The sequence below is a fragment of the Arachis hypogaea genome, chromosome 5 (genome assembly GCF_003086295.3).
Source record: "Arachis hypogaea cultivar Tifrunner chromosome 5, arahy.Tifrunner.gnm2.J5K5, whole genome shotgun sequence".
Taxonomy (NCBI): domain Eukaryota; kingdom Viridiplantae; phylum Streptophyta; class Magnoliopsida; order Fabales; family Fabaceae; genus Arachis; species Arachis hypogaea.
In genome coordinates, this window is record NC_092040.1 from 33,028,073 (window position 1) to 33,050,325 (window position 22,253).

The 22,253-nt window shown below is 31.4% G+C and overlaps 1 protein-coding gene across 1 annotated transcript; it reads right to left on the bottom strand.

Annotated features, from left to right (window-relative positions):
- Positions 1–20,555: 20,555 nt before the first annotated feature.
- LOC112801136 (ubiquitin-ribosomal protein eS31 fusion protein) lies at positions 20,556–21,492 on the bottom strand. The gene has a single exon (XM_025843707.3). It carries the CDS (start codon positions 21,194–21,196, stop codon positions 20,729–20,731), a length of 468 nt encoding a protein of 155 aa, XP_025699492.1. The 5' UTR covers positions 21,197–21,492; the 3' UTR covers positions 20,556–20,728.
- Positions 21,493–22,253: the final 761 nt, after the last annotated feature.

The following is a 22,253-nucleotide window of genomic DNA, read 5'->3' on the forward strand; positions in this document are numbered from 1 at the left end:
TACGTTGCAAAAAAGTGATGAAAAGCTTCTTGCCTTATTAAAATATGGTAAAATGATGGGGAATAACCATTAACAAAAGCAAATTAATAAAAAAGACTAATTATTATCATCATTATTAGAAATGGCCTATTTAAATAAATTTATAAAGAAGAATCAGCAAATTGTTTTAAAAGGACAATAATGTTATTAGTCAAATTTTATAAACAATCTGTTCAATATATATGACATCATAATAAAATCATATATATTCTAATATATTTGTTGTGTCGGCTATTATTTGTCCTATTATTAGGGTTTTTTCTATTGTTCTGCTAAGATTGCAAAGTAATCTGTATTTTTGAATTTTAAAAATAGAGTAATAGAGATTAACTATGACAGCATCTGCTGTCTTTTAGAAACAAAATAGAAGTGCCACAGAGATGGAAGAAAACCAAGTTATCTAATTTACTGATGAGGATGTGAAGGAGGATTAGATAAATGCTCAAAAAGTCTTGTTGAAAGACTAATGGCAAATAGGAGGTTTAGTGCTTGTACGTTAAAAGCTGCCTTATATGCTATATGGAGACAATTAGAAGGCTTTAAAAAGTCTTGGATCATGGTGATAACTTGTTTCAATTTTTTTTTTGATGATGAAGTGGATCTAATTCAGGTGGAAAAATGAGGACCTTGGCTTTTCAAAAACTACATTTTGCATCTAAAGAGATGAAATGAGGATCTCCCATTGACTGACGATGAATTTTCACATGTGCCAATATGGATTTAGTTATGGGGCTTTCAGAGCATTGCAAAACTAAAAGTCTTGGTCGATGGGTTGGTGAAGAAATTAATAGGGTGCTGGAAGTTGATATATTCTCAATGAAAAATAGAGAGGATAGAATCCTTAAACTAAAGATTCTACTAGATCTAACAACACCGCTGCAAAGAACATTGAAGATAGCGAACAACAACAATAAAGTCATTGATCTACAACTCAAGTATGAAAGAATTGGCAACTTCTATCATTACTCTGTGTGTGTAGGTCATGAAATAAGGATATGTAATGACTATTTAAACGGAGGATAAGAAGGAAAAAGAGTTATGGGGTGAATGGATTAAGGCTGATCAATTTGGTAGAAGATTAAAGACACAGAAGAAAAATAAAAAAATGAATTGAGCTAGAAAACATGAGAAAGGAAGGCAGAGGTCAAAAAAGCCAACCCTAATTTGCTTGGTTCGAGGTTTTGCTAGTCTTTTAGTCCAAGACAAAGACTCTAAAGCGGAAGGAGAGGATGAGAAAGTTCAAAGTGGGTAGAGTAAGCTAGCTCCAAAGGAACAAAATATACTTCATCAAGATACACAAGTTGCTGCTATGGTAATAGCCAATGAAAAAAGGGATGCCAAACTACAAGTTCAAATTCTTAGTAATAACGGAGTTTTTTCTTTCACACTAAAGGTGACAATGGAGGGAAAGAAGCTGTCAAGAAGGCAAAGATGAAACAACTAACTAGAAAAGTCTCAACATATAAACATCTCATAGGAGTTAAAAAGAAAGCTATGGAGGCCGCTAGAAGTTCTGCTTCCAAAAAATAGTACCAGGAGGAGTCGGATGAGGTCGAAAAGGGAGAGGGTGTCATCCAACATACAATTGGCACCCAAAGGGTTATGAAGATGCTCCCATGAAACTGTTGGGATTTGGAAAAATCCTTGACAGTTCACAACATTAAAAAAAATCATAAATCCCATTTTTTTAGGTATTATTCTTAAGTGAAACCAAGAATAATGACTCGATAGTTGAAGGAACTCTAAGGAGAATTGGTTTCAATTCAGTTTTCACGGTGGATCCAATAGGTTTGTCAGGAGGAATGGCAGTGGTTTGGAAGGTAGAAGTAAATGTTTATATTGTCAACCACGATTCTTTTCTAATATACTTTGTACTAGAGGAGCAGTAATCTAACTTAAAGTAGAAGGTTATTGGGGGGTGTATTTACATACGAAAAAAAGTAAAGAGATGAACAATACTATAAAGTAATGCGGCTGTTAGAGAATGAAAGGGTGCAAATAATTGTGATTGGAGATTTTAATGCGATCAAGGAACATCATGAGAAAGAAGGTGGAAGACCAAAACCAACAGCTACAATTCAAAATATTAATGACTTCATCAACAAAGGAGAGCTGGTGGATTTGGGTTATGAAGGAGACAAATTCACTTGGTCAAAACATCAATTTGGAGGCAATTTTGTGAAGAAACGACTTGATAGAGCTCTGGTAACAATGACTTGGCATTTAGTATTTTCAGATTCCTTTGTCTTACACCTAGACGAGAATGGTTCAGATTAGAAGCTGATGTTGTTGTACTCAAACAGAGAAGAGCAAAGGTTTAAAAGGAGATTTAGGTTTCAAGAGAGGTGGTGTAAAAATGAAGAGGTGAAGAACCTGGTTAAAGAAATCTGGGATGCGGACATTTTGGGCTCTCCAATATTTAAATTAGCAGGCAAGTTTAAGAAGTATCGGCACAAGTTAGTTGAATGGCAGAAAAATTCTTCTTCGAACTCAAAAACTATAATTTTCCATCTTGAAGAGAAAATTACAATAGAAGTGGCTAAAGGAGAGCACGGGGATGGAGTGGCTATTCGTGTATGGGAGGCTGAACTGGAAGATGCTATAGAGGAGGAAGAACGCTATTAGAGAGAGAAATCTTGAGTGCAGTGACTTCGCTGGGGTAATCAGAAATTCTTCCACTCTAAGTTTAAAACTCGGAGTAAAGAAATAGAATTCACATGTTATATGATGAAGAAAACAAGGCAGCCACAGAGTCAAACCACATTGCGAAGATAGTAGAAAATTATTTTAAAGATCTATTTACTTCTTCTCATCCTAAAGACCCGAAAAAGGTACTTCAAGATCTACCTACTAAAGTGTCTGCTACTACCAATAGAGCCTTTACAAGACTAGTTATAGATAGAGACATCAAGACTGCAGTTTTTTCTATTAATATATTCTCAGTCCTTGGGATGACGGTTTTATGACCAAATTCTTTCAATTTTTCTAGAAAGTAATTCAAGCTTATGTGAACTGATCAGTGAGAAGTTTTTTTCTCAGGAAGTAAGATTTTAAAAGCTTTCAAACATACCCATATATATCTTATCCCTAAAATCCCACATGCTACATCTATGAAAGAAATTAGGCAGATAAGCCTCAGCAGTGTATTTTACAAGATCATTTCAAAAATTCTACTGCATAGACTACAATATACTACAATATATTATGAACAGAGTCATTAGTGACAATCAAAGTGCTTTTATTAAAGCGCATGAATTTATGAACTTTTTAAAGAATAAGACTTATGGAGAGTTTGACTTAGTGTTGAAACTTGATATGAGTAAAGCGTATGATAGGGTGGAATGGAGTTTTATTTGGGAAATCATGAAACAACTCAGATTCTGTGATAAATGGATGAACTAGATTAAGGAGTTTGTGACAATAGTTTCTTACTTTGTTACTGTGGATGGACAACCTCATGGTTTCTTTAAACCATGTAGAGGGCAGCGACAAGGCGACCTTTTATCCTCCTACCTTTTCTTATTTTGTGCAAAAAGACTCTTCCACCTACTCTACAGAGAAGAACAGAGACAAATATTTGTGGATTGAGGCTTAATCATCGATGTCTAAAATTCAGTCATCTTTTCTTTGCAGACGACTCAATACTTTTTACTAGAGCTACAGAAGAAGAATGCAACCACCTAATTGAGATCCTACAAGCCTGTGAGGAGATTAGTGGACAAATGGTCAACCTAGATAAATCCTCAATTTTTTTCATCAAAAACATCCTTATACTTGGTGGGGGCCGGATCGTCGGTTAGAAAATCTCTTTCTCCAAAAAGGGAGGAAAGATGGTATTTAGCGTTGCATATATAGTCCCAACCGACAAAGTGACTCAACCAAAGTTTATATTAGATATGTCATAATTTTAAAACTAATTTAATCCGGGAGTAGAATCCCGGTTCGTCTCCCAAGGACTAGTGGCCGCAAGTGCACAATTTTGGTTGCGAAGAGCAAGAGGATTTTTAATGACAAAGTAAACAATTAAAGGAATAAAAGAACAATCAAAATTGTAACTAATGAACCAATAAACCAATTAAAGAACTACCTATGTAATATAAACAAGTAAGATGTAAAAGTGATTGATGTATGTGTGTGTGATTTAAAGCATAAATGGAAGCTTGGCTTGGGGTAAGCTAAGGAATCCTTTCCTTGTTGTAACCACAACTATGACAACTATGATGGATTAATCTCACTTAGTTAACCCTTAACATCGAAGAGTATGTCAAGTGAGCATAGTTGTTCTTAATCCACAAATCCTAACTCACTTACTAATTGCCTTAGCAAAAAGTTAGCGTTAGTGAAAACAAGAACAATTAACAATCCAAGAATTATCACTAAATGTTGAACATTACAACTCTAGTAATTCATATGCTTATTTTTCCCAAGTCAAGAGGTGGAAATTTACCTCATAATCAAAATTGACATTTCCACAAATACTTGGTAAGCATAATCATAAAACATGGCAAAATTAGAAAATACTTGAAACTATCAGCAACAAATGATCAAAATCAACAATACTAACTCAACCAAACATATAACAATCATCAATCATCAAACTCATCAACAAGAAATCAAAATTGCAAAAAAAGTTTATATATTAATAATATGTCTTTAACTACAAGAAAGAGTGTCAAAATTTTAGCAATAAAAGGAAGAAATTAAGAAATACTTACAATGGAGGCAAACAAAAATCCAAGATCAAAAATAGAAATAGCACTTGGAATGTAAACCCTAATGAAAATTCTAAGAAATTTGAGAGAAAATTTAAAGAAAAACTAAAACCTAAAGCCTTCTAAAACTATGTAATACTACTCCTAATGATATGCTATGGTTTGCCCTTTCCATATGAACTCTAGGCCATCAGATTTGGGCCTCCAAAGCCTTCAAAACGTGAGCCACATGACTTTTTAATGAAGTCACGCGCTGGTACCTGTGCATACGCACACTTGGCCGAATCTTAGGCTGTGGGCACGCACAAGAAGCTGTGCACACGCACACTTCGCAATGCTTTTCTCCTTTATTTCTTCATGTTTCCTCCCTCTTGCATGCTCCTCTTCCATTCCCACCAAGCCATTTCTACCTATTACACTTGAAATCACTCACTAAAAACATCAAGGTATCGAATGGAATACAAATGGGATAAAATTGATTAAATTAAACACAAAAGAGCATGTTTTTACAATCAAGCATAATTTAGGAGAAAAACTCAAAAGCATGCTATTTAAGGAAATAAGTGTAGGTTTAGATGACGAAATCCACTCAATTCCAACAAAAAATTACCATCAAATATGGATTCATCAAGGTGCGTGATCAGCTAGCTAGTACGTTGCGGGTTTCCCACGTAGGCAATCAAGATAAGTACTTGGGATTGCCGGCAGTTATGCAAAGATCTAAAAGGGATACTTTTAACTATATTAAGGATGAAGGGCTTGTTTGGATGCCATTTTCAGAAAAGATCTTTTTTAATTTTTTTTTAAAAAGATCTTTTACAAAAGTAAAGTGATTTTATGTTTGGATATCTCATGTAAAAAGATCTTTTTATCTATCAATTATGTTTGGGTAAAGTAAGGTAAAAGTACTTTTTTGTTCATTTATTATGTGAAAAACTTTTTTTAAGGAAAAAAATATCTTTTAAAAAAAGATGTAAACTATAGTTTCTCAAAAAAGATCTTTTTTTTTATTTTTTCTAGTGCTTTTACTTTTACTGTTAGAAATTTGTCAAACACACTAAAAAATAAAAGAAGATCTTTTTTCATTGAAAAATATTTTTTTATCGATTTAATGACGCCCAAACAAGCACGAAGTCTCTCAAAAATTGCAACACTAGAAAAGGGAACTTCTCTCTTCACGTGGTAGGGAGGTATTAATCAAGGCAGTGGTAGCAGCAATTCCTATTTATACCCTCAATTATTTCAAACTCTCAGAGACATTGATTGCAGATATTCAGCAAGTAATGATGCAATTTTGGTGGAGCCAGAAAAATACAGAGAGAACGATGAAGTTGATTAGTTGAAAAATTTTGTATAGACCGAGCCTTCAAGGAGGTTTAAATTTCAAAGATTTGAAGGCATTCAATCTCGTTACGCTAGCTAAATAAAGATGGAGAATTCTGACTAAGTCCCATTCTCTAATACATAAAATCTATAAAAGCGAATATTATAGATTTTCTAACTCTTTGAGAGCTGAAGTTGGAAATAATCCATCTTGGGATGCGGGAGTGTGTTAGATGGAAGAAAGGTTTTGGAAAAGGGTTTAATTTAGAAAATTGGCAGAGCATTTCAGTAAGTATTAAAGAGGATTTATGGGTTCTTGAGTTTATTGCTATAACCCATATTCTTAATGCCAATATAAGACACATACTAGAATGGATTTCAGAGTTAATTCAGGCAGATAAAAAATGGAATCAGACATTGATAACTAGCATTTTTAGTACAGAAGTAGCAATAACATACTCAAAATAGTCATCCAAGAAGGAGAAGACACACTGACCTGAATGAAAATGAAAAACAGGAGTTATTCGATGGCTTCAAGATACAAGGTTGCTTTCTAATTCTTTCACCTTCCCATTAAATTTCTACCTGAACAATGTCAAAAAAGCTCACTATGGTCCTCAATTTGAAAGCTAAAGTGTCCACTGAATTGTGGAATGTGATGCACAAAGGCTTACCAGTTAAAAAGAAATTAAACTCAAGAATTGCTGCAGTGAACCCAGACTGTCTAAGATGCGGATTGGAGGAAGAGTATGTTTTTCATTGCCTCTGGTCATGCCTCGATACCATTGAAGCTTGGAGCGACAACTAATTTTCTCTCTGAGCTTAAAATCCTTAGTGATGGTGGATGCAATTGACGGAATCCCTTCAGAAGAGTGGAGATTATCAACAATTGAGAGCCCTGGAAGCTCACACAACATGGGAGAATTGAAAAGCAAGGAATGAAGTGATTTTTACTGGCTCCCAAAAAAATTTTTTTTTGGTGGCAGAAGTTGCACGAAAAGCTCTTGGAAACCCATAAATTCATTTCTCTTTTACTTTAATGGTTATTACGTATTGTTTTAGTTGGCACTTTTCGTTTTTTCCCTTTTGATTGTAGTTTAATGTGGATCATTTATTTCATCTAATAAAAGTATCTACCTTTTATATATATATAAAAGAGAGAATGACAAGCTAGAATTATGGTTATCGCATAGGTTAACTTGATTTGCCTAAATTAGCATTAGCATGTTATATGGATTAGTCTTTTTATTTTTTATTTTTTTAAATATATTTTAAAAAATTAGCTGAAATGAAAAGTGAAAAGCTTTGGGAAAAAAATTTTGATAAAAAATTGAAAATAGTCATTTTTTATCTAAAAATACTTTAAAAGAACATATTTTTTATATTGGGTTAACCTAATTATTTTATTGAGTAAATAATCGTATTTTTCAGTCAATCAAAAAAAAAAACTAAAAATGAGATGAGTTAAAAATACAAAAAATTAAACAAATTATCCATTTAACTTGCTATTTTTTAAGATTAATTAGAACAAACTCACTGATCATCTCATCTTGACGAGTCTTATTTTTAGAGGCAAAAATCCATCCATTTAAATCGAGTAAAAAACTAACTGAATGTGTTTAGCTTATTTTGATGACTCTAACTAAAATCCAAGTTATTTGTTAATGGAATATTGGGATTTATTTAAAAAGATAAAATATATTTTTTTATAAAATTTACAAAAAAAATTTAAAATATTTTTAAATTTTATTTTATTTTAATTTTGTTCTAAAAATTTTTAATTTATATCAAAAAATTTATTCGTGATAGCTAATTTTTTAAGAAATTTAAAACTAATTTAGCAACAACATACATTACAAAGACTATTTAAAACAACTACATCTAATACAAAATTTTATCATTAACTCTTAGTTATTAAGCATTATTGTTAAATTATTGGTTCTATATTTTTTTAAAATTTAACTGTTATGAATAGATTTAATACAAATAAAATTTTTTTATGATAAAATTGAAACAAAATAAATTTTAAAAATATTTTTATAATTTTTAATAAATTTTAATAGAAAAAATATATTTTACACTACTATTTAAATAGTTAACTCTTTATCTATTTAAATAGCAATAAAATCTTTATAGTTAAGTAATTTTAAAAATTTGAAAGAGAAAATAAAAAAGAAGAGGTGAAAAAGATTAAATAAAAGAAGAATTGGACATACTTTAAAAATAAATAAACTATAAAAAATTGAAAAGAAAAAAATAGCTAAGTCCATTATATGTTGTGTTGTTATTGTTGCAAATATAAACGATATATCAAGAGTAATGTATAATTTTTGTTATTTTAAAGATTTTGAAAATTTTAAATACGTAATTTAATTTAATTTAATTTTTTAATTTTTAAAATACGTTTTAGTTTCACTTTTTTCTAAGGTTGTGAGACCGGACCGGTCAATAAACCGGTAAAATCACTGGTTCACAGGTTCATTGGTTCGACCGGAATTAAATCGGGATTCAACCGGTTTCATTAAATATTAAATAAAATTATTAAAAATTTATATATAATTTTAAATATATAAATTCAATCATTTCTAACTAAATAAAATTCAAAATTTCACAATTTCACATAATAAATTATCCATAATTTAATATTAGAAGTTCACAAACAACTTTAATCATCAAAATTGATAATTAAAAAATCTTGATCAATCTAAACTCTCAAAAATAAATAGATCTAGTTTCAAAGGATTCCTCTATGTTGCACTTTGCACAAAGTATATTATATAGTGTGAATTTAAAGCATGATCTTTTTTCCTATATGGTTAGCTTTTTCTGGACACTACCATAAGTTTCAAATTGAAATGAAGGAACATGCATAAAAAATAAACAAAACAAGTAAAAACGGATTTATTGAGCACTTCATAGATGAATGGGACCGTGCTTTAGGTTCACCCCAAAATTCTGTTAGTCGTTTTCTATGGAAGAAAGGTGAAGATAAAAAGTATGTTAAATTAAACAAGTCAATAAAGTGTACATTAAGCACTTGGCAGCATTGTCCGAGATATTATTCTTCTCGAACATTTCAGCATTCATCACCACATCTCCAACTCTTCAACACCAGATTACCAGAATAAGCAAAACAAGCAACTCAGCAAATCAGTTTTATGAACATCAGCAACTCAGCAATAACAAATTCTTTCTAGAAAATTTCACAAAACAAGCAAATAACTCAGAATCGGCATTATTAACCACATAAGCAAATATAAATTGTGGCAGCAATACTTATCGGCGGCGAGGGAGGGAAGGAAGTGACGGCGACGTAGGAAGGGAAGTTCTTCTCGTACAGAGAGAGCGAGAGAGAGCTCGACGAAGGACGCTCTAATCGGACAGAGAGAGGGGGGAGAGAACCCAGAAGGCGAGAAGGCAGCAAATAAATCATAAATCATAATCAGAACTCAGAAGCCCGGCAGCAAATAAATCAAGAAGACAAGAACAGAGTCTTACCGGCGAATGAGGAGGCGGGCTCGGTGAGCTCGGCGACGAGGAGGTGGGCTCAGCGAGAAGCAGAACACGGTGATGGTCGCGGCTGCTGTGGGTGGAGAATGAGGAGGCAGGCTTGGCGAGCTCGGCAACGTTCGGTGACGAGGAGGCAGGCTCAGCGAGAAGCAGAGCGCGGTGGTGGTCGCGGCTGCTGTGGATGGCTGTGGGTGGCGAATGAGGAGGCGGGCTCGACGAGCTCGGCGACGTTCGGCGACGAGGAGGTAGGCTCAGCGAGAAGCAGAACGCAGTGGTGGTCACGGCTGCTGTGGATGGCTGTGGGTGGCTCAGTGGTTTCTAGAATCTGGAGCTTGGTGGCAATGGTGGGTGAATGGTTGAATGCACTTGGAAAGGGGAAAGGGGAAACTGATTAGGGTTAGTGGGTTACGCGTTATGCCTTTCTCTTTTTTTTAAGCCAAAACGACGTCATTTGGCATCTCAAGTTGCAAACCATAAAACCGCCAAAAAACTAGACTGTTCTCCCGGTTCGCCAGTTAACCGCCAGTTCAGACGATTCTCTCGGTTTGCTGGTTAATCGCCAGTTCGACCGACTTTTTTCACCGGTTTTCGATGTTATCCGGACCGGCTAGATGACCGGTTCCAAGTTATTCCGGTTGAACCGGCCGGTCCGATTCGATTTACATAACCAAGTGCATTCAGCCATTTACCCACCATTGCCACCAAGCTCCAAATTCCAGAAACCTCCGAGCCACCCACAGCAGCTACGACCACCATCGCATTCTGCTTCTCGCTGAGCCCACCTCCTCGTCACCGAACGTCGCCGAGCTCGCCGAGCCTGCCTTCTCATTCGCCACCCACAGCCATCCACAGCAGCTGCGACCACCACCGCGTGCTGCTTCTTGCTGAGCCCGCATCCTCGTCGCCGAGCTCGCCGAGCTCGTCTCCTCATTCGCCATCCATCCACAGCAGCCGCGACCATCACCGCATTATGCTTCTCGCTGAGCCCGCCTCCTCGTCGCCGAATGTCGCCAAGCTCGCCGAGCTCGCCTCCTCATTCGCCGGTAAGACTCTGTTCTTGTCTTCTTGATTTATTTGCTGCCTTCTGGGCTTCTTGGTTCTGATTATGATTTATGATTTATTTGTTGCCTTCTCGCCTTCTGGGTTCTCTCCCCCCTCTCTCTGTCCGATTAGAGCGTCCTTCGTCGAGCTCTCTCTCACTCTCTCTATACGAGAAGAACTTCCCTTCCTCTGTCGCTATCACTTCCTTCCCTCCCTCGCCGCCAATAAGTATTGCTGCCACAATTTATTTTTGCTTATGTGGTTAATAATGCCGATTCTGAGTTACTGAGTTTAGGGTTTGTCATTCTGAGTTATTGGGTTTAGGGTTTGTCATTCTGAGTTATTGATTTGGTTAATTTTTGCTTGTTTTGTGAAATTTTCTAGAAAGAATTTGTTATTGCTGAGTTGCTGATGTTCATAAAACTGAGTTGCTGAGTTGCTTGTTTTGCTTATTCTGGTAATTTGGTGTTGAAGAGTTAGAGATGTGGTGATGAATGCTGAAATGTTCGAGAAGAATAATATCTCGGACAATGCTACCAAGTGCTTAATGTACACTTTATTGGCTTGTTTAATTTAACATGCTTTTATCTTCACCTTTCTTCCATAAAAAACGACTAATAGAATTTTGGGGGTGAACCTAAAGCATGGTCCCATTCATCTATGAAGTGCTCAATGAATTCGTTTTTACTTGTTTTGTTTATTTGTTATGCATGTTCCTTCGTTTCAATTTGAAACTTATGGTAGTGTCCAGAAAAAGCTAACCATATAGGAAAAAAGATCATGCTTCAAATTCACACTGTATAATATACTTTGTCCAAAGTGCAACATGGAGGAATCCTTTGAAACTAGGTCTATTTATTTTTGAGAGTTTAGATTGATCAAGATTTTTTAATTATCAATTTTGATGATTGAAGTTGTTTGTGAATTTCTAATATTAAATTATGGATAATTTATTATGTGAAATTGTGAAATTTTGAATTTTATTTAGTTAGAAATGATTGAATTTATATATTTAAAATTATATATAGATTTTTTAATAATTTTATTTAATATTTAATAAAACTGGTTGAACCCCGATTGAATCCCAATCAAACCAATAAACCTGTGAACCAATAATCTTATCAATTTATTGACCGGTTCAATTCTCGCAACCTTAATTTTAATAATAAAAAATTACGTTTTTTTTTTTTACAAAAGTTAGTCATTTATATAACCAATCATCATCAATGTTACATCCTTTCTCTGTCGTCTATATGAGTTGTCATCAAAATCATCATCCTAATTGTTCACCTTTAATAATTCGCTTCCCTAATAAAATATGTCCAATGCAATAAGCAGGGCGAAGACGTCATCATCAAATTCCTTAAATCATTTTCAATAGAAAACTCACCTTAGTTTTTATTTATAGTTCACTTGTCATAAAAAATAACTTCACATTAATTTTTGTATTATAAATAATAAATAAAAATTTAAAATATTTTTCTCTTCTCTATTAAGAAAAACTAATTTTAGTCCCTGTTATAGTCTGACTTAATTAATAAATTAAAGTAATTAAAATTAATATAATTACTATTTTTTATAATAATATTATTTAAATTTATAAATTCAAAAACAATTTACTATTAAAAAATATTAATATTAATTTATTTAATAATAACAATAACATAATAATGACTAGTTTTTAACGATTAATTTTTCAACGGCTAATTTTGTAATATGATTAGTATTTTTAAATTTTATAAATAAAAATAAATAATTCAAACAAAAATTATTTTATAATGTGAAAATGTTTAAATTTATTTTATTATGTAAACAAATTTAATTATTTATAATTTAATATAAAAATATACATAATATTCAATAATAATTTAATATGATTATTTATGTTAATTATAATTTAAATAATTAATATAAATTATTAATTAAATAAAAATATAATTATTTAAATAATATTAATTATGATTTAATATAATTAATTAATTATTAATTATAATAATTAATTATAATTAATAATTAATTAATTATTATTTAATTATTTAATATAATTATTTAATTAATTATAATTTAATATAATTATTTATTTTAAAAATAATTTGCCATAATACAAGTCCCTCTAAGGAGGAACTCTTCTTCCTCGATCCATCAGTAGGGACGCTGCTTTCTTTCTCTCCAATAGTTGGGACTCTATTGTATCAGAAAAAGAGAAAATGAGATCTTGAAAAATTGATGCGTTGGAGATGCTCTTAGACCTCTAGTAGAGAACTCATCTCAGTCTTTATTTGTGGTTCACTTGTCATAAAAAGTAATTCTACATCATCTTTTGCGTCATAAACAGTAAATAGGAACTCAAAACATCTCTCTCTTCTCCATTAGGAGGAACTAACTTTAGTCCCTATTGTGGTCCCACTTAATTAATTAATTAAAATACTTAAAAATAATGTAATTTAATTTTTTCAATATTATTATTTAAAATTATAAATTTAAAAATAATTCACTATTAAAAGATATTAATATTAAATAAATTCATATATAACAATAATACACAATATAAAATTTGGGATAGAAATAAACTTGGAAGAAGATGAAGAAGAGTAGAAAAAAGTGTGATAATAGAAGTGTATGTAAGTGGTATATATAAAGTATTAAAATATTAATTTATTAATAATAACGGTAACATAGTAATGGCTAGTTTTTAACGACTAATTTTGCAACGACTAGTTTTACAACTGCTAATTTTAATAATGTCGTTAGCATTTTAAATTTTAAAAATAAAAATAACCAACCCAACCAAAAATTATTTTGTAAGGTATAAAAATTAAATTTATTTTTTAATGTAAGTAAATTTAATTAATTATAATTTAATATAATAATATAAATAATATTTAATATTAATTATAATATAAATAATTAATATAAATTGTTAATTGAATAAAAATTTAATTATTTAATCTAATTAATTATTAAAATTATTAATAAATTAATTATAATTTAATTATTTAATATAATTATTTATTATAATTATTTAAATTTTATGTAATTATTTATTTTTATAATAACTTGCCAAATGGTAAGTTATTATTGGTTTAGTTGAGTCCTTGTTCAGAGGAATCCTTTACCTTAAATTCCGTGCAGGAACTCATGTCTTCTCCCCCTCCAACAGTTCCTACTTGCTTTTGTGAGTAACGGGGCCTCAAAATTCTACCCATTGGAGTTGCTCTTAGGCAACATTTATTTGATCAGAGATGGGATACTAAGACAATAATATAAAAATACAAAATTATATTTAACAGATAAAATATTGATAAAAATATTATAGATTTATTTAGGTAAATTTTTGAGAAAAGATTTTTTTGAGTTATTCTTTTTTAAAAGATTTTATAAAAAAGTAAAAGTAATTTTATGTTTGAATATTTCATGCAAAAATATATTTTTATCTATCAATTATATTTGGATATAACAATATAAAACTATTTTTTTATTTATTATGTAAAAATATCTTTTTTAAAAAAATCTTTTAAAAAAAGATATAAATTATAACTTTTCAAAAAAGATGTTTTTTTTTTCTAATGCTTTTACTTTTAGTATTAGAAATTTGTCAAACACACTAAAAAATAGAAAAAAGATCTTTTTTCATTGAAAAAAATTATCAAGATAATGACACTCAAACAAGCATTATGTTCAAAGACCTTAAATTAGTATATTTTGTATTTATCCTGATAAAAAAGATATAGAGACACTAACAAAAAATATAGTTTTTTGTTAATTTTTTATAATTATATTTTTTATTATTATTATATTTTTTCTCAAATTTTTTGAATAAAAAAATGACAATAAATTAAATTTTTATAATTTGTTCTATTTTATTATCAAACAGAATACAAAAACATTAAATTCTTTGTCTTTGTCCTTTATATCTTGTTCTTACTGTCTTGTCTTATTCTGTTTTCAGAAACAAATACAGCCTTATATTTTCATTTCACTGTTCAAAGAAGATAATGAATAAATTTCTTATCTTTTGTCCTATAAATATTTTTGTTTTTGATTATTTAAAAATACTTTTAAGTCTTTAATCTTTTTAAAAGTTAAATATATAAATTTTTCTATTCATATAAATTCGTCACATCTAACAAAAAATTTAACATGATTTATGTTGTACTGACTTGACTATTACAAATGCACACTTAAAGAAAGAATTTTTAAAATAGAACAGATAAATCTCTCTGCTTTCAAACAAGGTCGTTTGATTAGTAGCCCTAATAATTTAAGTAGGGGATTGCTGTGCGTGAAGGCTAGTGATAAAGAGTGCTAATAAACTGTAACAATGGATTTAACAACCTTACAAAATTTTAATTAGGATTTTTCTGATCTCAAAGATGCTCGCTTTTGGGATGACTCTATTTAAAGTGATCTTCAAGAGAGAGATCCGTCTTCCATCATCAAATATGAACCACGCCCGTTGAAGACATCCTCTTTACAAGAGCAGCTACAACAAATAGACTTGATATTAGCAGCGTTGAAAAAGAATTTGGATAGATCTCAGAAATGAATGAAGGCACGGACAAATAGAAAAGGTGTGACATTAAATTTTAAGTTAGTGATTTTGTTTACGCCAAGCTTCACCTATATCGTCAAAATTTGGTTGCATTAAGAAAGAATCATAAGCTTTCCATGAGGTGTTTCGGTCTGTTTCAAATCAGTGCTAGGATTGGCAAAGTAGCTTACAAGCTTAAACTTTCTTCTGCTACAAAAATCCATCCAGTTTTTCACATCTATTTGCTCAAGAAATGTGAAGGCAAACCTAATTCCATGACCATTCCATGTCCTTATTGATTGATAAGCAAGGTTGTTTGATTGATGAGCAAGGTTGTAAGATTCAACTACAACTAATTTGGAACACCACATGATCAAATAAAATAAATGCTGACAAGAAGAGGTATTGATCAAGTGGCAGAGTATGATTAAAGATGAAACCATTTGGGAGCTATATAAGGACATAATAGTTCAGTATCCAACTTTTGATCTTGATTACAATGTCATTCTTAAAAGATAAGGTAATGATACATTGAGAAAGGACAATAATGTTAAAAAGGATTTTATGTCGAGGAAAGAGAGATCTGAGTTCCTTGGATCTAGCTAACTACGCGTGAGATAGGGACTGGAAAATGTATCAATAGCTAGAGGAGAACTCTTGAGGAAGACATTGTGTAGTGTGAGTCTAGTTTCCTTTTGATTTCTTTTTCTTCTTTTTCTATTTCTACTCTTCTCTGTTCTTGTATTGAGTTTGATGCATTCCTTTGTTGTGCAGGTGATTTATGAAGCCCTTAGCCCTTTTTTTATTTATTCATTTCTTTAATTCCTTTAATATACTGGATACATAGAAAAACCTCTTAAAATTATTGTTTAATAATATATATTCATCGTATACCATTATCTTTATTCTTTTCTGGAGATCATAACTTCATATCATCAATCATTATGCTAAGACTAAATAAATTAAGCTATTAAATCCTGTGATATTTAAATATATCTAATCAAATTTATTATTTGATATAATTAATTAGATATAAATTATTTGATTTAATGAATTAAAAAATTAATTAAAAAATATTTTTGAAAAACTTCATCATTAATATTAGAATATATTCGGATCAATTAATTTTTTTCTAGAATCTATATATAGTCTTATATATTGTATTATTCTTTAACTCACTCAATAATAGACAACCATTTCTTTATATTACTCTCTAGTTTCTAACATGTTATCAATAGCATAGATTTTTTTTTTATGAAAAATTGTTCATACTTTTTCATGTTTTCTTCTTCTAGCAACCTCTTTGTATAATAAATAATAAATAAAAAAATTACTTTTACTACCTACAAATACAAAGAAATTTTAGAATTTTTTAATGCTATTCCCACTCGAACCAAGACATAACTTTACTTGTTCAAATAACAATTAAGGTGAAGCAAAGTTAGGAACAACGAATCCCTTTACGATAAATAGATCCATTTTGCAAGTTCATTATTACGGGTAGTTCCTACAAAGGATCGGACTATCTCTTTTTCAATGTTTTCTTTTGTCAGTGACCACACCATTTTCTTCAGCTCGTCGTCTTGAGTCCAACAAGCCTAACCACGTCGCCGAAAATGCCCTAATGCCACCGCAAGCTCCCTACCTGCCATCACCTTTTCTTTGTTTTAGCTGCATCCAGAACCATTGATCTGTGTCCGAGATCAACGCTCCAGAACTGTCCACGTGCCAAAGACCCATAGCTTCAGTCGACCCGTGTTTCAACCTGCGCGTCGCTTCAACACGACCCGTCACCAGATTTGCGCTCCAGCTCACCACTATGTCAGCCTTGACGTGTTTTCTTCCTCCAACCCAGCATCACCACATGTCTTTTACTACCGTGGCAGACAATGAGATCCTCCCTAAGATTTTTTGTGAGCTTTTTTCGATTATGTTCTCCGTTTTTTCGATTTTACCCCGATTTTGCAGTTTCTTCTCTCTTTCGTCTTTGTCTCTATTAATATGAAAAAATCGGATGTCCTTCAGCCTACATGCAGGAAGGGTAAATTTTACCAAAATTGTCATCGTTCTGGTCATCTACCCCCAGACTGCCCCTCTATTGAATGTCGAAATTGCAAGTAGAAAGGACAAATTGGTTTCAATTGCCCAATACTATTTTGACGAGTCTTATTTTTAGAGGCAAAAATTTATCCATTTAAAACAAGTAAACAAACCAACTGAACAGATTTAGCTCATTTTGATGACTCTAGCTAAAATCCAAGTTATTTGTTAATAGAATTTATTTAAAAATGAAAAATATATTTTTGTCTATAAAGTTTACAAAAAAATTTTAGAATATTCTTAAATTTTATTTTATTTCAATTTTTTTCTAAAAATTTTCGATTTGTATTAAAAATGTGTTTCTAATAGCTAATTTTTTAAGAAATTTAAGACTAGTTTAGCAACAACATCACAAAGACAATATTCAAAACAACTAGATCAGATACAAATTTTTATCATTAACTCCTAGTTATCAAGCATTATGGTTGAATTATTGGTTCTATATTTTTTGAAAATTTAACTATTGAGAATAGATTTAATATAAATAAAAAATTTATGGCAAAATCAAAATAAAATAAACTTTAAAAATATTTTTAAATTTTTTGATAAATTTAATTAAAAAATATATGTTACTCTATTTAAATAGTTAACTCTATGTGTTTAAATAGTAATAAAATCTTTAAAGTTAAGTAATTTAAAAACTTGAAATAGAAAATAAAGGAGAAGAGGTGAAAAAGATTGAATGAAAGAAGAATTGGGCACACTTTAAAAATAAATAAACTATAAAAGAAAATGAAAAGAAAAAAAAGCTAAGCCCATTATATGTTGTGTTATTATTGTTGCAAATATAAACGATATATCAAGAGTAACGTATAATTTATTATAATAATAATTTTAATTGAACTGCAATTAAATTGACTAAACTATTAAATTAGTGAACCAATAAAGAGTGGTTGACTAATTTGATTATCAGAACCTTATAATAAAGACTAAAACTTGTTTATTGAGTCTAAACTTGGCCCAAATGTTCAAATTCCATTAATTAAATTTATTTGGTCATTACTCATTAAAACTCGATTGCTACAAGCTATAATTCAGATATTAGGTTAAAACATTAGAATTTGTATGAATTACAAATTAGTAACATATAACTCAGTCGTTATATCTATAATTCGGTTGTTATACTTTAAATTCGACCATTACAATTTGGTCCATTTCGTATTATTTGGTAACTACCATCTATTACTCAAAGACTAAGTCTTGATCCATTACCTATAATTTGGCTAATGAAATATATACCTCGGCCTGAATTTATCCATTAATCTATTAGCTATAACTCAACCCAAATTTACTTCGATTCGTTAGCTATAGCTCGACCTAATTATACTTATAAATCAGAATCCAAGTGAGATAATAAAAGTGACTTATAATTAGAAGTCATTTTTAACACAAACAATTTTCTAGTGCAAGCCGAATCATATTTTTTACCAGTTTTCGTACCGATGTTTAGAACCAAGTGTCATCTATTCGGTCTTAAAGCAAGAGCTGCCAAAGTGCCAAGTGAATCAAAATGGGTTCGGTTTTTGTTTTGCTATTTAAACAAATGAGATGCTATTCGGAAAATTAAATCCTAAGTAGTATTTTAGACTTTGGTTCTAAAATCCATGACCAAAAACCAAATTGAGCCGTATTTCGAATACTCCTTTTGGTTTTGTTCTACGGTTTCGGTTATGTTTGTATAAACCGAATGGTATGTTAACATATTGGGTATAGACTTTGATTCATACATAACCAAAAACCAAATTTGAACCGATCATCTATCCCAGTATTTATTTTGGATGGCCTTTTCGGTGTTGTTCTTCGGTTTAGGTTATTTTGGATTAAAACCGAATGGTATTTTAGCATAAAAGGGGTCGGGAACCAAAAATCAAATTGAACCGATCAGCTCCTTTCTATTTTTTTGGGTCGGGAACCGATGAACTCTCTTTTGGATAGTCCTCTCGGTTTTGTTATTTGGTCTCGGTTATTTGGATGGATTTCGGTTTAACCTAGAACTGCAACAGGATAATATAATCCTCGATAAATGAATAGGTAGCAACGCATTCAAACACGACGGGTTGAATAACTTTGGGTTTGCAATATCGATTAAAAGAAATTTTCAGAAGTGATTAAAGATTCCTTGTTCACTACACCAAGTGCAGCCTTCGCCAAAAGATACAACCGAATAAAATAATCGGTTCATACACAACTCCAAATGTCATCCATTCGGTTTAAGAGCTACCGACTGAATCAAAACTGGTTCGATTCTCGGTTATTTCTTTGTAAACGAGTGAGATGCTACTCAGAAAACTACAACCAAAATGGCATTTTAGACTTTGGATGTAAAATCCATAACCGAAACCAAATTGAACCGAGCAGCTCTTTATTTTGGATACTCTTAGGTTTTGTTCTCTGGTATCGGTTATGTTGGATTAAAACCGAATGGTATTTTAGCATAACTGGATATACACTCCGATTCTAAAATACATGGCCAAAAACCAGATGAACCAATCAGCTCTTTATTTTGGATATTCTTTTCGGTTTTGTTCTTTGGTTTCGGTTATGTTGCATATGGTATGTTAGCATATGGGTATAGACTTCGGTTCTAAAATCCATAACCAGAAACCCGACTGAACCGATCATCTCTTTATTTTGAATAGACATTTCGGTTTTGTTCTTCGGTTTCGGTTATTTTGGATTGAAACCGATAGTATTTTAGCATTGACTTCGGTTCTAAAATCCATAATCACAAGTCAAATTGAACCGATCAGCTCCCTATTATGGATAGTCCATTCGGTTTTGTTCTTCGGTTTCGGTTGTTTTGGATAGGTTTCCGTTCAAGATTATGGTTTTGAAAACGGTGGAACAGGATGAAAACCGAGAACACCTAGGATAATGGAGTTTCATGGGTCACCTAATCTAAAGACATATATTCCAAATCTTCATATATGCCCAAAAATTCAGATATCCACGCATCCAAAAAAATTATTCTAAACTTCTATCTAAGTCAGGTAAGCGTAAAACATATCATTAAATCATTAAAAACAAATGTTTCAGCTCCAAGAATGAGAAAACAAAACCTAGTTTATCCTAATTTCCTATGATATTGACAAAGATAACCTAACCAATGAAGATCAACCGAAAAAAAAAACAGACTGGAATGTGATAAATGATAATTGTGATCACAAATGAATGACATTGATCATAAATGACAAGGTGGCTTAATATATCAGGCACTAATGGACACCAAACAAAAAACAGAACATTGAACATGGAAAAGATGCTAGCCTAAACTGAACTATATCATGCAAGTAATGAAATATACTTAACGGAATCATATAGATTAAAACGACAGATACTTAACCGCGTTCAAACCGAAAATCAAGGGTTATTATAGCCCCAAAAAAACAAGCAATCATTCATCACTAAAAATAAAAATAAAAACTATAACATTTATAACTGAAAATTAAACTCAGAAATCGAGATTCAAACCCTAAGCAGCGGCCTTCTGGTACACATAGGTCAAGCCACACTTGCCACAGTAATGGCGATCAAAGTGGTTAGCCATGAAGGTTCCAGCGCCACACTCAGCGTTAGGGCACTCCTTCCTGAGCCTCTGAACCTTACCGCTATCGTCGATCTTGTAGAACTGGAGAATCGCGAGCTTCACCTTCTTATGCTTGTGCTTGATCTTCTTCGGCTTGGTGTACGTCTTCTTCTTCCTCTTCTTGGCGCCGCCGCGGAGGCGTAGGACGAGATGGAGCGTGGATTCTTTCTGGATGTTGTAATCGGCGAGTGTGCGGCCGTCCTCAAGCTGCTTTCCGGCGAAGATGAGGCGCTGCTGGTCCGGCGGGATTCCTTCTTTGTCTTGGATCTTGGCCTTCACGTTGTCGATGGTGTCGGAAGATTCCACCTCAAGGGTGATGGTCTTCCCCGTTAGGGTTTTCACGAAAATCTGCATTTTGCTTCTGCAGAAGAAGAAGATTAGGTTAAGGTTTGGGTTTCCTCCTGGTTCTTCTGAGGTTGTGGCTGTGGATATCGAAGGTAGAAGGGGATTTAGGGTTTTGAATGATGTGCCTTATGGGCCCAAACATTATTTGATGGGTTTTTTGTTTGGGCTAGGATATTCGTTACAGTTCTCAGAGCATTAAGAAAAACCAAAAGCCAGTCCAAAAAAAAAAAAAAACGAAAAACCAAAAGAAAATTCCTTATTTGTTGATTTTAAAGTTTAAATGAAAGTTCTGAATGGAACCGTTTTAATTATTAGTTTATTAGTTTATTGATTTAATTAATTTAGTTTTAATTCAATAAAAAAAATTATTTTATAATAAAATAATAAATAAAATAAAATATATAAATACAAATAATTAAATTATATTCTCATTGTATGTATGATAAGTTTTGACAATAAATTTTATATTATTATTGTATTATAATTATAATAATTTAAGTAAAATTTATTTGCAGAATTTAATTTTTAAATTTGATTTAAATTTATTAAGAATTTTAAAATTTTAGTCATTTTAAAGTTAATTTTTTTAAAAACACAATATATCTTACAGCATATATTTATTTTAAATTATATTATAATTAATCTACATTAGTGTTTAAATACATGTTTAAATACATGTGTAACTTATCATAAGAATAAAAATTAATTATTTTTTGTTTGAAAAATTTAAATTAAATAGATGTTGTATAAATAAAATGTTAATAAAAAGATAAAAAAAATTAATGGGCCAAAATAAATTCCAAACCATGTGTACACATAAAAACTATTAAAAAGAAATTTTTTAAGTATTGTGTGGGTGAATATATAATATGAGTGTGATGTAATACATAAAATTAGAGATTGTTCAATTATCTGACTAAAAAAAACACTAAAAACAATTCTAATATCATAAAAGTGCAACCATGTGTATATAGAAACTCAAATGAGATTGTTTGAAAGAAGAAGAAAGAAAAAACAGAGAACAAAAGACCATAAAGTTGAAACCTGTACAGAGAGGAAGAACTCT